At 41.8% G+C, this 16,246-nt stretch overlaps 2 protein-coding genes and 1 long non-coding RNA gene across 4 annotated transcripts in view; 2 read left to right on the top strand and 1 right to left on the bottom strand.

Moving 5' to 3' along the window:
* The window catches only part of LOC138967351 (ubiquitin-protein ligase E3C-like), a 38,496-nt gene extending 31,455 nt beyond the window's left edge, over positions 1–7,041 (top strand). Inside the window, exons 19-24 of the mRNA XM_070339877.1 lie at positions 269–393; positions 1,002–1,092; positions 2,082–2,180; positions 3,095–3,251; positions 4,116–4,246; positions 5,267–7,041. Coding sequence (XP_070195978.1) covers positions 269–393; positions 1,002–1,092; positions 2,082–2,180; positions 3,095–3,251; positions 4,116–4,246; positions 5,267–5,437 — 774 coding nt within the window. The 3' untranslated portion in view covers positions 5,438–7,041. The remainder of the gene's footprint in view (positions 1–268; positions 394–1,001; positions 1,093–2,081; positions 2,181–3,094; positions 3,252–4,115; positions 4,247–5,266) is intronic.
* LOC138967354 (uncharacterized) overlaps positions 1–16,246 on the top strand; it is a 221,119-nt gene that overhangs the window by 42,632 nt on the left and 162,241 nt on the right. The window lies entirely within an intron of this gene.
* The window catches only part of LOC138967352 (uncharacterized), a 9,649-nt gene continuing 5,973 nt past the window's right edge, over positions 12,571–16,246 (bottom strand). For both annotated transcript variants that reach the window (XM_070339878.1, XM_070339879.1), the window contains exons 2-3: positions 15,114–15,917; positions 12,571–13,725 (exon numbers count right to left, since the gene is read on the bottom strand). In XM_070339878.1, the coding sequence (XP_070195979.1) occupies positions 13,369–13,725; positions 15,114–15,893 (1,137 nt within the window). In that variant the 5' untranslated portion in view covers positions 15,894–15,917 and the 3' untranslated portion in view covers positions 12,571–13,368. The remainder of the gene's footprint in view (positions 13,726–15,113; positions 15,918–16,246) is intronic.

Here is a 16,246-nt window from a genome sequence, read left to right as displayed (position 1 = left end):
GAGAGACCAGCCTTTGTCTACTGCAGTTGCGTTTGGAAATTGAGGAAATGCAAATCACTGTACCAAATCAGGTCGGTCATCTTGGGCCATAGATTTGGGCAGAGTTGTGAGATATGGAGATGATTATGATAGGGGGAGAGCCTTATTTCTCTGTACCTTCCTTGCATGTAGCCTTGAGGTGTGTTGATGGTGGAGCTGCCCTTTGCCAGTTTTTACCTGGCCAACACCTGTTGTGTATTTTTGTCTGACTGTGAGGTGTGTGTTGCAGGCACTGTACGAGAACATGATGGTGGAGCTGCCCTTTGCCAGTTTCTACCTGGCCAAGATCCTGTCCATGCACACGGCCAACCTGGACATCCACCACCTGCAGTCCATGGACCCCGTCATGTACAAGTGAGCCAACACTGTGTACTGTCAATGTCTGTCTCTTTTTGCCTCTACATATCCCTAACACACATAGTGCCATCGATCTCCTAAATGTACCCTTTCCTGTCAGCACCCTACCTGGAAATCCACTATCTGCAGTCCATGGACCCCAAGTGAGTCTTGATGTATAATTCTCAATCTTTGCCTCTGCATCTTTTGGTCTTCAGATCCCCCCCACTGAGGATACAAATCATATACAAAATTTTGTTTCACCCTCGATAAAAAGATCACTTTATATAGACTTAATAAACAAGTCCTGATCAATGTGCTAAGGTACACTGTCCAGAAATAATGAAATTTCCTGCCAGGAGAGGGCTCCTGATACCCTCAAGAAAGGTCCAAAATCCATTTCGGCAAGGAGGGGGGGCTTAACGCCACCCTGGACCCCCCAGCGGGGCGTTGCCCCTGCACCCCACCAGGGCCTTGGTGGCCCCTGGACTCCGGCTATTTCAGAGTTTATTCAATACAGAAGTTCCCCACTCTGAGGAAGCGACCCAAATTTCCCAGCGATATGGGACAATGAAGTAATGAAAATGAAATGAAAAATATGTTATGTGCCTGTTGTTGTTGTGCAGGAACTTGCTGTCACTGAAGAGCTATGATGGCGACTTCTCTGACCTGGGCCTGGACTTCACCATGGTCATTGACGACTTTGGCGAAACTAAGGTCAGCTTTGCTTTCTCCTTGGGTTGACTGGTGTCACGTTTCACTGAATGAGTATGCAGTAAATGATGCATTTGTAAAGGCGGTCCTTGATTGAACTCAAAGTTGATTTCGCAAAGTCTTTTTTTGTCGAAAATTCAGTGCCAGTGCTTCCTGCAGCCAGCTTTGTAAAGCCTGATATTAATTTGGCGGAGTCAACTTGGAAAAGTCTATAATAGGAAGCTCGCTGCACCAAACTTTGGCACTGAAATTTTGGTAAAAACACTTTGTAAAGTCGTCGCTAACACAACTTTGGGCTCAATTTAGGGCAGTCTTAAGAAGTTTGTTTGTTTGTTCGTTCATGGGCTGAAACTCCCACGGCTTTTACGTGTATGACCGTTTTTACCCCGCCATTTAGGCAGCCATACGCCGCTTTCGGAGGAAGCATGCTGGGTATTTTCGTGTTTCTATAACCCATCGAACTCTGACATGGATTACAGGATCTTTTTTGTGCGCACTTGGTCTTGTGCTTGCGTGTACACATGGGGGTGTTCGGACACCGAGGAGAGTCTGCACACAAAGTTGACTCTGAGAAATAAATCTCTCGCCGAACGTGGGGACGAACTCACGCTGACAGCGGCCAACTGGATACAAATCCAGCGCGCTACCGACTGAGCTACATCCCCGCCCCAGTCTTAAGAAGTAAAATGACTGAAAGAAGTAACAGGACTGTGAAGTAACCAAATGTAAGAAGTAACAGGAAATTGGGTGAAGTAATTATCAAGCAATACACTCATTTAGAGTAGTGAGATGAGACGAAGCGTTTCCGAGGGCGAGTGCTGTGCGCATTGCCTGCTGGGACAGTTTTTGTCCTTAATGACCAAAGGTTGCTGCTATAAAGCATGTACCGAGGGAAAGAAATGCCAGTTTATTTATCCACAATCACTTCTGCTTTCAGATCCCGAGTTTGCCTTTTTTTGTCCCACTCATATCTCTGTTGTTTGCTTGCACAGACAGAAGAGCTGAAGCCAGGTGGCCGCCATATCGCCGTCACAAGAGACAACCGCATTGAGTATGTGCACTTGGTGGCTGACTACTTCCTCAACAAACAGGTAACCAGCGTGTCTTTTTCTCTTGAAATAGAATAGGATTCTGATGTCATTGTGGAATGGTGGCGTAACTCGATTGTTGGCCATTTTGATGTTTTTGAGCTTTAGACTAAGTAAATCATTCTCCCTGAAAAATATTCTCTGAAGTACGATTGACAGTGCATGATTTCACATTCTTTTTTTTTTCTATCCATACCAGGAGCGAATATAAGCACTATTTCATAATTAAAATATTGTATGGCAGCTCGCTTTCTCAAGTGAGATAGCAGGCCGAATTTCCATGACTATAAGAAATCTTATCCTGATCGTTATCCAAATAATTTGACCTTTCTTGTTTTTGAGTCACTTGAGAAAAAGTGACTCTATGTAATCGGTCAGTGTTAGTCTGTCCGGCCGGCCGGCCGTCCGGCCGGCCGTCTGGCCGGCCGTCCGTAGACACCACCTTAACGTTGGACTTTTCTCGGAAACTATCAAAGCGATCCGGCTCATATTTTGTTTAGTCGTGACCTCCAATGACCTCTACACTTTAACGATGGTTTCGTTGACCTTTGACCTTTTTCAAGGTCACAGGTCAGCGTCAAAGGAAAAATTAGACATTTTATATCTTTGACAAAGTTCATCGGATGTGATTGAAACTTTGTAGGATTATTCTTTACATCAAAGTATTTACATCTGTAGCCTTTTACGAACGTTATCAGAAAAACAAGGGAGATAACTAGCCTTTTCTGTTCGGCAACACACAACTTAACGTTGGGCTTTTCTCGGAAACTATAAAAGTGACCGGGCTCAAATTTTATGTGAACGTGACTCATTGTGTTGTGAATAGCAATTTCTTCCTGTCCATCTGATGCCTCATATAATATTCAGAACTGCGAAAGTGACTCGATCGAGCGTTTGCTCTTCTTGTTGTGGTTCAGATCCGCCAGCACTGCGCCAGTTTCCGTGAAGGCATGGCGGACGTGATCAAGCTGGACTGGCTGCAGATGTTCAGCAGTCAGGAGCTGCAGGTTCTCATCTCGGGGGCCTCCGTCCCCATCGACATCGGGGACCTCAAGCGACACACTAACTACTCTGGTGGGTTTTGTCTCTGTGTGGGTGTGTTGTGTGTTTGTGTCTGTGTGTGCAAGCGTGCACGCCTGGGTATGTGTGTATATATGTGTGTGTGTTTGCATGGTTGTGTGTGTATGCAAGCATGCATGCCTAGGTGTGTGTGTGTGTTGCTGTGTGCGAGTGTGTGTGTATGTGTGCGTGTGAAGGAGGGAGACAGAGAGAGGATGCAATCTACATCATCGCGTCCAACTCTTTTAACAAGACTTTCTGCGTGCTTGCCAACCAAACTGTTCGACTGGCATCAAGGTTTTTTTCAGACAGACAAAATTGATCTTCAAAAATGTAGTTTATGATTAAAGAAATGAACGGGAAATGTTCTAATTTTTCTCCGGACAGTAAACACATAACACTTGAGTTATGTTGTCCTTTGTCGTCAGTCGCTGATCAGCTAGGGAAACGGATGTCTTAAAACCGGCAAGGGAATCAAGTCTTATTTTAGTCAATGTGGTCATTTGCTCCTGAAGTGGTCATTTGCTCCTGAAAATGACGTCACTTGTAAAGGTCTTTGGAACCAAGACAGGTTCTTCTTGTCTCTGTGTACTTCATTGTCAGGTGTCGAGATTGGCCCACAGGAGGGCCGCTCCAAAAATATACAAATCATTAGAGTCGTCAAGACTTAGGCTGGGCCTCAAGCGTACCAACCACGATTATCATCGTACAATGAAGATCAATGCTCTGCTGCTCCAAAAATTCGGAGGGCGGCTGAGGGCCTGTTGTCGGGGAACATTTTAAAAACTTTGTAGTTTCAACTCTGCTGACTTCTACAGTCAAAGTAAAAATTGACAGCACAAATATATTGACATCCTCCATTACCCTTTTGCTGTGCAGGGGGTTACAAAGACGACTCCCCCGTGATCGTGATGTTCTGGGAAGCAGTGACCCAGTTCACGGACAAACAGAAACGTCAGCTGCTCAAGTTTGTCACCAGCTGCTCTCGCCCGCCTCTTCTTGGTTTCAAGGTACGCTGGCTGTTGTGTCTGGTTTGCTCACACAGGAGTCTGTGATTTTTTACATGTATTGCAGCAAAGTCGATTTACAATCCAAACATGCTTCGAGAATGCTCTGAGATTATTTTTTGTGAGGTTTGAGTTTTGGAAAGACGGGCGCTGTGGCGGGGTGGTAAGACGTCGGCCTCTTAATCGGAAGGTCGAGGGTTCGAATCCCGGCCGCTGTCGCCTGGTGGGTTAAGTGTGGAGATTTTTCCGATCTCCCAGGTCAACTTATGTGCAGATCTGCTAGTGGCTTATCCCCCTTCGTGTGTACACGCAAGCACAAGACCAAGTGCGCACGGAAAAGATCCTGTAATCCATGTCAGAGTTCGGTGGGTTATAGAAACACGAAAATACCCAGCATGCTTCCTCCGAAAGCGGCGTATGGCTGCCTAAATGGCGGGGTAAAAACGGTCATACACGTAAAATTCCACTCGTGCAAAAACACGAGTGTACGTGGGAGTCTAAGCCCATGAACGAAGAAGAAGAAGAAGAAGAGTTTTGGAAAACTTGCTTTGGTTTGACTTGCTTGCTTCACAGTTATTCTCTATTCCGTGGGAGCAGCATATGAGACAGCATCATTCTGTGAAGGAGGCAACCTGGGTTCGAAAAAAAAGCATGCAGATGTCCGTTGTTTTCTAACTTTGCTAAAAAAAATAAATGATGAAGAAAACACAACAGAAATCAATACGTTGTTTTTTCTTTACCAATATTTCGTAAGTTTTTGTTAAGAACGCACAGGTTGTGTCTGTGTGCCACCGGGACCGTTTCTAGCTGTTTTATGGGAAGTTTGAGCGTCAACAGTTCAAAAAAACTTGTGGTAACTTTGCTTCGAAAGTTTAAGGTTTGAAATTACTGGATTTTTTGTCTCAACTTTGCTAAAAGTAAAAATGATATAAAGAAAACAACAGGAACCAATATGTGGGATTTTCTTTCATATTATTTTGCCAGTTTTTGCTAAAAATGCTCACATTGTGTGTGTGTTCCCAGGACCTGTACCCAGCTTTCTGCATTCACAATGCCGGCAAGGAAGCGGAGCGCCTGCCCACAGCCAGCACCTGTATGAACTTGCTCAAGCTGCCCGAGTTCACCGACGAGAAAACACTCAGAACCAAACTGCTCTATGCCATTGAGTCGGGCGCTGGATTCGAACTCAGCTAGGCGGGAAGATAACTGTGGTTGTCTTTGTTTTCAACTGTGATTGGCTGGTTGAAGAAGCTTGTGACGAAAGTGGTTTGGGGCTCCAGAACTGCTCTATGCCATCCAGTCGGGCGCTGGATTCGAACTCAGCTAGGCGTCAAAGGAACTGTGGTGTCTCCGTTTTTAACTGTGGTTGGCTGGTTGAAATAGCTAGTGACGATGTGGTTTGGGGCTCAAGAACGGTCATATACCGGTTGGCATGAAAACGGTGAATGCAAAAAGTAAGAATGAGAGATGTGGGTATGAGGGAGATTTGGCAGACTGTGCGCTCTCCTGGCCTGCATGGAATTGTTTTGTTTTATTTTATTTGTGTATCTGTTATATATGTTTGTCTGGAGTATTTGCAGTGCCAGCAAAGATAAAAGGAAACATTTTTCTAGGCTCTTGCATACCCCACTGTTGATATCAAATTCCTTCCTTCCATGATTGATTGCTGTTTAAGCTGACTGTTTGAAATAACATCTTTTTATTATCAGCTCTTTGAGGGATTTAACTTATAACAAACTGGCTCCTTTCATGTTTGTATCATCCGTCACTGGTTTGAATTAGTTTGTTGAAATGAGTGGTGGGATAATTGAGAACATTGGATTGTAAGATCCAGTATTTTGTCAGATCCGGTGTGCTGATACATTTGGGATCATTGTGTCAGAGTATCAGCATTTAACGGCACACTTTTTGGTAGGAAAGAGTTGATGGTCTTGATCACAGTAATTAATGTGGATATCATTATGCATGTTATGTCTGTTGTGAAAGTTTTTGATGCACATTATCTAGCTTTACATATATGAGAGTGCATACTGACTGTGATTTGCTTTGGTGTTGTGTTTTATTCAAATATGGAGGGCCTGGGGGGAGGAAGGGAGGGGGGTGGGGGTGAAAGGCTGGTTCTCTGTCTTATGAAAAAAAGAGTAGGGAGCATTTGCTAAGGCATACGTGCATAATCAGGCAGTGGAGTGGTGTTCTTTTCAAGTGAAATGTTGGACTCAAAAGGTGTGTCTGTTTTCGTGTGTGTGTTCGTGTGTGTGTGTGTTCATGTATGTGTGTGTGTGTGTGTGTGTGTGTGTGTGTGTGTGTGTGCCTGGGGCCATAAAACAGTCATTCAACATCAGTTATAATTGGGAAGGCAGTTTAAGGTGTGACATTATGTTGAAATGCATTCTGATTGTACATCTATGGTTGTTTCGGATATGATCTCGATCAAATGAGGAAATGTTTAAGATGTGAGAAACAAAGGTATGTAAGCGCTCTGAATGCATACAACATGATGGTACATGTACTTGTTCATTTCAATGCTTGTTATTCTCTCAGGTGCCAGGAGAGTGGTTCCGCGTAGCTCTCACTTAAACTTGTTGCCTATATATGTCGTAGGCACTTATAGAGCGCTTACGTCCCTTTGTTTTTCAGATAACTAGGATGCTGCAAAATGGCCTCTATCTGCATGCAATTGAACATTACAAGTGTTGAGTGTCTATTTATGTGATTGAAGCGTACATGTTGTGTGCATAGTTCTTTTCTTGTGTTGAATATTACCAGTGCTGAATAAATTAAACTCATAATGAATTCATTGAAGCTTGTCTCGGCGTTACTTACTGATGGTACATTTTTTGTTCACTCGTTTTGCCACCCTTGTTCTTGCAAAAAGCAGGTAGAACACTGTCTCACATTATCTCCCTTTAGCATTCAGTTTCTTCCCAATACATGTACCATACAAAATAGGATTTGAGCATCTGCATGGATCCCTTCTTGAAAACCCATTTCCCCCTGCCATTTAGGTAGCCATACTTCATTTTCGGGGGATGCATGCTGGTTGGTTTTTTTCAACACAAAATAGAACAAAATAGTGGATGTGACCAATGATATTTGTAAGTGAACACTGCAAAATGTTCTTTCAGGTCAGTCAGTGGTTTACATTAGGGACAAACTGAGCAGTTTTTCTTTTGTAGTGGATGGGACTGCATGGCAACGTCGATCACATACATGTAGTTCATTCACATAAAACAAATTCAACAACAGAATCACACCAACATTTTTTATTCAAAAAGCAAGCAAGCAAAAATAATGCAAGCATTAAAGTGTTCAATATCAGAAGTAAGGCAAGGCTAGGCTAATGCCAATAAGTTAAGACAAAGAAATGTGGCATGAAAAACTGGACCCTGTTTAAACTGAGTGGGACAAGTATAGCTGCAGTTCTGGTAGAATAGCCAAAAGAATATCAAAACTGTAAAGGTAGGTTTTAAGCCAGAGATATGGGTAGAAAACTTTTCTTCTTCTGTGTTTATGGGCTGGAACTCCCACGAAGAGTCGTGTTATGCACGAGCGGTATGAGTGTTTTTGCCCCACTGTTTAGGCAGCCATACTCAGTTTTGGGGGAAAGAATGCTGGGTGTTTTCATCTTTCTACAACCCATCGAAATCTGACTTGGATTACAGAATCTTTACCATGCATACTTGGTCTTGTGCCGCCTGCATGTACACACGAAGGGGGATAAGGCACTGACAGTTCTGCACATAAGTTGACCTGGGGCTGTTATCTTGACTTGAACAAACCCGATCGGCAATGTGAACACACCTAATGTGGCTGTTCGCGTTGACTCACTGGCTTTTAGGCCAATCTCGTCAAAATATCAAAATGCATTAATAATGATATGATGAGAGAGGATGCATGCATGTGTTGCAAGTTTTCTAAGGTCTGAAACTTTTGCAGTGAACTTGGGATCTTAATATCAAATGCATATGTGACCTAGGGGGTGTTTTAACTCAAAGGAGAGACGATCCGCACAAAGTTGACAAGAAGTAAAAGAAAAAAATGTACGTAAGATATGTTTTTTGTAAGTTTGCATGGCGTACTTAGTAGTCAATAGCAGAAAGTATTTTTAAAATAAGATAAAGAACACCAACAAAATTTGTTTAATCAATTTAAATATTTTTTTAATATCAGATTGTAATTAGTAAGCAGTAAAATACCAGAAAGGCATGCAGTTTGTGGGGGTAAAAAGTATTGCAATAACCACAATACGATAAAGAACACAACCAAAATATTTTAGCAATTTAATGTAAGAGATTTCTAAGCAGTAAAATACCAGAAAGGCATGCAGTTTGTGGGGGTAAAAAGAATTGCAACCACTGCACTAATCTCTTTTGACATGCATGAAAATAATCATTGCCATTGGGTATCAGTACTATCACTCATTATGCATCTCTCAGAATATACTCATTGGTTAAGTACTCGATCATTCTGCATTAAAATAATGTATGGGTATCACTCATTCTGCATGAATATTATTTATGGGTATCACTCATTCTGTTGTAGGTTTCAACTTGTCTTTTAACTTTTAACTTTGGAAAAATATCACAGTCTTTAGTAGCTCTTATGTTTTAGGTATATGTTTGTTTATCACAAGAAATACTGTTATTTGTACATTAAGTTGTAGCAATTTTCAACAGAGAAGAGATGAATTTCGAACATCCAAATTAAGGTATCAAAAGACCTATAAGACTTACAGAGTTACTTGTACTTCCCAAAAGAAACAACAGAAGGCAACTGAAATACCACTACAGCTAGACTGAGTTAAATAAAATAAAAAAAATAAAAGAGAAAGTATAAAAATACTGTGCACTGACATGTTTGTTTCAAGCACGTTTATATGGTCAGAACATGACAAGCGATATCATTTGAAGAAAAACTCTGCTAACAATGGTATTTGTGCTGATGAGAAAAAAAATGTTCTTGAAGTAAATACAGCAACAATATCAGATAAAATAGGTGCAGGCAAAATTGCACAAATAATGAACCATTTTTTTCTCAAAAGAAAATAAGAACAAAAAGTTAATAAAAACAAAAAGAAGCATATATGGTAGCAGTATTATTTTTAATAAAAGTAACTCTGGCCTTTGTAAAATATCAAATGCCCACATCTTTTTCTGTGTCACACAGTTAAATAGCTATAACTAGCTTAGCTTGTTGTGTGGTCACAAATGTTTATATCGCATATATACATGCCACCATGTATTGCTTTAATAAAATCTTGTTTAAATCAAATAGCTATAACTTCATTGACAGTTCAAGCAGCTGAAGACAATTATAGAACTAGAACAATGTGTAAAGTTTTGACAAAAGAACAGAAAGCAACACCAACAACAAGCACCACACGAAATCAAATACACTGTAAACATTTGGATAATATGGCTAGATATGCTTAAAAGAAAGGAGGGGGGGTCAAATTCTGCGGGAAAAAAATTAGCTTGTGGTTGTTGCTCTGTAGGCCTTATTCTCAAAACTTCCAACAAAAAAAGTTTATTTCTTTGGTGTAACAACTTACATTAAAGAAAATGTAGTTTATCTTTTCATTTTTTATTTTTTTATTTTATTTTTATGAATCTGTGTTGTGAAATTACTTCTTTATAAATGTATACATGTACATGTATGTACAACTACTATCAAAAGGGAAACAAAACTACAAAAACTATACCTGGTGTCAAAAGTATAATGAGGATTTTGACTGACTTGATCTGATAGATATCATTATAGAGTGCTAGCAATAAGCAAAGAAAACACACAGAAAAAGCCATTCAATGCAGGAGTACAGGATATGTCAAACTTCTTTCAATACTGTGGAATTTTGAGGGAGCAATTTTGGGACTGATCGGACACACTCAAGAAAAAGTGTTGGGAGTTGCCCACTTAAACCTTTTCGCATTTGTTTTGCAACATGGCAAAAAATGTTGCAACAATTTGCGGCATGGGACGTTGTAACAAAGTCCTTCGCATCCTCATGGTAAATGCCCCGTGGCGTGTGACAAGCTTTATCTAGGGTCTGACAGGTACTGTGGTCCTTTAAGACCTACAAATCTGAGAAAATTGGGTCTTAATAACACAGGTACCTTAACTATAAGGGGAGTCTTAAAATTGAGATGAATTTAATGGGTTATGACCAGAAAGCCTCAAATAGCACAGGTGCCTCAAGTTATAATTCTTTTGTCCTTAAAAGGGGTTCCACTGTAAATATATTGTGTTCAGCCTTGAAAACATTTTTTTCTTGAGCTTCAACAAACTATAACATCAAAGATGGAACATATAAAAGGAAAATCATAGAAAAATCCAAAGAGTGGCCCAGAACAGACAGGAGTGGAGGTCCTTTGTTGCTGCCTTACATGACAACGCATAACGGGCAGTAAGAAAAAGAAAAGGATTGTCAGTGAAACATGACACATTGCACAAACCGAACTGAGACTTGTTTCTGGACACAATTTTTCCATCTTCATGGTAAACGTTGAGCTAAAGTAAATAAAAGTGCACAATGAGTACATTAAGCTATAATTAGCAAGCACAAGACATAAATTATCTATTTTTAAGACACAAAATAAATATATGTACATGTACATTTATACAAACATGTAGGTGAACTGCAAATCTACATACTTGAGTTTCAAGCAAATCACACACAGGGTTCATGATCAAACTAAAGTAGTTAGGTATACTAGACTACTTCCTAAAGCTAGTGAGCTGTACCAATGACAATTGTTGACATGATTTAAAATAAGCTAGATTCCATATTACATTATATAAACTTTTCTACATTGATGTGTTCATAACAACAAAAATCTTTCACTATATCATTTACATGTACTATGATTGAGCTAACCAGGTCATTTGTGTGTGTGCGTGCAGAATTACTGATATGCATACATTTTTCTGTATACAGCGTTCATACAAATGAAGTACCATGTCAATAATGGACACGGCATAACCCTTCTGTTTTTACTCTTCGGCATAACCCTTCTGTCTTTACTCTTCGGCATAACCCTTCTGTCTTTTCTCTTCGGCATAACCCTTCTGTCTTTTACCCTTCTGTCTTTTCTCTTCGGCATAACCCTTCTGTCTTTTCTCTTCGGCATAACCCTTCTGTCTTTTCTCTTCGGCATAACCCTTCTGTCTTTTCTCTTCGGCATAACCCTTCTGTCTTTTCTCTTCGGCATAACCCTTCTGTCTTTTCTCTTCGGCATAACCCTTCTGTCTTTTCTCTTCGGCATAACCCTTCTGTCTTTTCTCTTCGGCATATTAACCCTTCTGTCTTTTCTCTTCGGCATATTAACCCTTCTGTCTTTTCTCTTCGGCATATTAACCCTTCTGTCTTTTCTCTTCGGCATAACCCTTCTGTGTTTTCTCTTCGGCATATTAACCCTTCTGTCTTTTCTCTTCGGCATAACCCTTCTGTCTTTTCTCTTCGGCATAACCCTTCTGTGTTTTCTCTTCGGCATATTAACCCTTCTGTCTTTTCTCTTCGGCATATTAACCCTTCTGTCTTTTCTCTTCGGCATATTAACCCTTCTGTCTTTTCTCTTCGGCATATTAACCCTTCTGTCTTTTCTCTTCGGCATATTAACCCTTCTGTCTTTTCTCTTCGGCATAACCCTTCTGTCTTTTCTCTTCGGCATATTAACCCTTCTGTCTTTTCTCTTCGGCATAACCCTTCTGTCTTTTCTCTTCGGCATAACCCTTCTGTCTTTTCTCTTCGGCATAACCCTTCTGTCTTTTCTCTTCTTCTCTTTTATTCCCCACCACACATATAAAAGTGACAATTTTAAAGCTTGTAAGTCAGGGAAACTCCCTTATTATTAATTAATTATTAAATTATTATTAATGATAAAGGTAGCGCAGTTGGTAGAGCACTGGACTTGTGATCGGAAGGTCGCAGGTTCGAATTCGGGCCGGGCCTGACACGGGTCAACTTTTAGTGCAGACCCAGAGACGGAAGCCATGTCCCACCACTATATGGCACGTAAGAGATCTTGGTCATTCTGCCATAATAAGTGCAGATGGTTGATACCACCTAAACACACATACACTAACACTTGTGTATCTTGTCAAAAGCCGTAAGGGCGTAAAACTCAAATCATATAACCCATATCTTGTCCTTAAGAGGCGAAATATTTAGCCTGTAGGACATAAAGCATTCTCTCTTTTCTTTTTTCCTTGTAAGTATTGAGCAAAATCAACTGAGCCTTTCAGTAATATTGAGCAAGGCACAATTTGCCCTTGGGGTGGGTGGGTTGGGAAGGGGGGGGGGGGCGGTAGGGAAGGGGGGGGGGGTGGATGGGTAGGGAAGGGGGGGGGGGAATGGGGGTCTGGTATTGAAGAGAATGGGCAGCAGAGAACTGGAACAAATCCCTGCTCTTGGTTTCTATTCTTAACCCGAACAATTTCCTTATTTATCTACGCCCAAGCAAAATCTTGTCAAAAAATTTATTTCTCAATATCCCTGAACCTAACATTTTCTAATAAAAGTGCCCGGACCTAGGAGTTTCTCATTTAACTGTCCAAACCTTGTGTTTTCTTATAAAAATGCCCAAACCTTGTGTTTTCACACTTAATAATGATAATCATGCAATAATGATACATGGACAGCCTCAGGCGTAGACCATATCATTCATTTTCTACTGCTGATAGTGATATGCTGAAGTTACCAAGACAAAATTTGTTCTCAAAATTCTTTTGTCACTTCCTCGGGAGTCATTCAGAAGAAGTGACAGAATTTTTAAGCGATGGCATTATTCACATTATGGCAGATCTATATTTCAAACTTTGTTTGGCTTTTGACATCAAGATTTCACTTTGAAAGATAGGGTCCATATTGTATGTCTTTAAATGTGTCCAAACCTTTTTCAACCTACAATATTGTGAGAAAATGGACACCGCGATAGCATGGTGCCAAAACCTAGTAATTTCTCATAAAAGTGCCAAAACCCCATATATTTTCTCATAAAAATGCCCAAACCTAATATTTTCTCATAAAAATGCCCAAACCTAATATTTTCATGCCAAAACCTCATATTTTCTCATAAAAATGCCAAAACCTCATATTTTCTCATAAAAATGCCCAAACTTTTTTCAACCTACACCACTGTGAGAACATGGGGCCCGCGATAGCACGGTGGCGGTGTGCAGTTTGCTATGGCCTTGCAGCAGGGCCAGTAGCGATGCTTCAACTTCCCGTCAGGAAACGCCTCATGCAATTCAGCCACCATCTTGTTCGGAAGACCGCACGCGGGCTTGGGATGGTGGGCGCAGACGGACGTTCGTGCTTCATCTTGAGATGAGAAGACTTTGCCGCAGGTGACGCACTCCAGAGTAGAGGCCCTTGACATGAAGAATCGTCCGCGTTTTACTCCAGCCCGTATCGGGGTTTGCTGGTTTTTCAGCTGTTGCAGTTCTTCAGTCAGCTTGCGGATGGTGTCGTCTTTTTTCTTGACCTAGGAATAGTAATAATTATGTCAAATAGTGAATCCCCAAAAAAAAGGGAAGTTATTGGAATGTATAATTTATTAGTAAATTACCATTACCATTCTTTTTTTTAGGGATTCTGAATTTTGAAACGTTAGCGTTTTTAGATTTATGTAAAATCAGGCATAGGAATTGTCCGCCGAAAGGCAAATTTCAGTGTCCGCCAAAAAAATAAATGGGGGAGGCAAAAATGGTTCTAAAATCTGAGTTTAATGGCAAACTTGGAGCTCAGGTGACACTAAATTGCACCATTTGGGTTGTTTGGAGAAACAAAATTCGGGGGGGGGGGGGGGCTTGCCCCCGGACCCCCCTAGTAAGGCGGGGTTCGGGGGCAAGCACCCCCTCCCCCCCCCTCCCCTATTAAGGCTAGGCGCTTTGCGTCATCGACTCGGCTATTACTTGAAAATGTTCAGCCTTTTTTACTTTTTTCAATCCCCATGCCTGAAAATAATGAGTTTGACATTTTGACATTTTTGTTACTATGAACTGCAACAATGAATCATTTCCATTTTGAGTTTCTCTATTCCCAAAATGTCTGTTTTAAATGTAAAGACCTAAAAACTCCGGAAATAAAATGGGCAGAGTCTGAAAGGCAAAACAGTCCCCCCATCCCCCTACCGCCCCCCCCCCCCCGCCCCCTTTTAGACCCCCCAATGTACGACTCCCTCCGTTAAGACCTTGTTTTCTCAGACTTTCTGTTCATAACCTCTGTAAATTTACCCCCATTTTAAGACTCCCTCTTTTTTAAGGCCTGATTTTCTTAGATTTTTGGAGGATGAAAAGGGGGTTTGACTGTACCAGTCTGGAAAATGACTAGTGCCGGTTCTGGCATCATTGTAAAATAAACAATCATTTGGTAAATTGAATTGCCTTCAAGGAAATTCAGACGCGACAGAATCGCGGAATACCCAATCTTTTTTTCTGCATGCATTCATGATTTCCAAGCCCTGAGACTTTTTCTGTGAGCTTGAGATCTTTATCCTGTACATGTGTGCGTACACCTGGAAGAGTCTGCGCAAAGTTGACTCTTGGAAATAAATGACTCAACAAGACCCGAGTTTGAAACCCACGCCGATAACAACGAACTGGGTTTAAGGCCAGCACGTTACCGACTGAGCTACATCTCCGCCCCACAGTTCTGTACGGCATACAGTGGAACCTCCCTTTGAAGACCCCCCAATTTAAGACTCCCTCCTGTTTAAGACCTTGTTTTCCCAGACTTTCTGTTCATAACCTCTAAAATGACCCCCATTTTAAGACTCCCGCTTTTTTTAAGACCCGATTTTTTCAGATTTTTGGAGGTCTTAAAAGGGGGTTTCCATGTATTTTGTTTAGACAAACTTGAACAGAGACCCACCTCATCGGTCAGGCGCTGCTTCTCTCCCCTCTCCGCTTTGTACCAGTCGTGGCCCCGCTTCATGCGTTCGGCTTCCATCTTGGCTGCCTGAAGCTGCAGGAGGAGGGTGTAATTCTGGGCCCTGATCTGCTTCAACTTCTCTCCCTGCTCTTTGGTTTGACTCTGGTAGTCACTGACTGTCTGCAGGAAGATCTTCCTCTCTTCGCGAGGATCCATGGTCTGTGTGTCGATGACGTGGGAGTCGCTCCACACCATCATGGGACTGCTCCATGCATCGTGACCCAAAGCTCCCCCGCTTATTTCCCATGGAACGGACTCGGGCGGAGTCTGTTCCACTCTCCGGCCGACAGTGTCGTGCAGGATCATTCTGATGTCGGGTCGGACCATCACTGGCTGCGGTGCTGGCACTGACGAAGATGCTATAGACTCGGCAGAAATCTGCTGGCTTCCAGCCTCCCCCAAAGATTCATCAATACGCTGCCTTCCACCCTCCAAAGAGTCATCAATCTGCGGCCTTCCATTCTCCAAAGATTCATCACCCTCAGGCACATTTCTCATGGCCGTCTCCTGAACGGGCCATGTTTCCGGAGATGTCCTCATGGCCTGCAGGTATTTCTCTTTGTAGATTCTGGCCTCTGCGTCTTTTTCTTGCAGCAAGAGGAGCAGCTGGTCGTGGTTGACTTGTTGCAGAGGGTCATGGTTGGCGAGGTACGGGGCTGGAGCGTCGGATGCAGTGTGGGAGAGGGAACTGTTGAGCGGAGCAGCCCCCTGAGCCCACATTTGCTCCTGGATGATGTTTGTCACCTGAAAAAAACAGAAGGGTTGCAATAAGATAAGGCTGTCCTTAATAGGGCTTGAAGTTGTGGACTTCGCGAAGACTTCTTTTAACAAAAAATCCAGTGCCAAAGCTTCGTGTATTAAACAAATGGTAATAATTGACAATACAAATAATCTAACCCTACTTTAATTTGCTCCTGGATATTTGTCACCTGAAAAAGAACAGAAGAATTAAAATAAGATCCCTGAAAAGCTGTCCTTAGTCTGGCCTGAAGTTGACTTCGCGAAGACTGCAAGAAAAATTACCAAAAATCCAGTTACAGAGCTTTGTGCATGACAACAAATTGTAATAAATA

Source organism: Littorina saxatilis, linkage group LG5 (assembly GCF_037325665.1).
Source record: "Littorina saxatilis isolate snail1 linkage group LG5, US_GU_Lsax_2.0, whole genome shotgun sequence".
Classification (NCBI taxonomy): domain Eukaryota; kingdom Metazoa; phylum Mollusca; class Gastropoda; order Littorinimorpha; family Littorinidae; genus Littorina; species Littorina saxatilis.
This window is presented reverse-complemented; position numbering and strand designations above follow the sequence as displayed.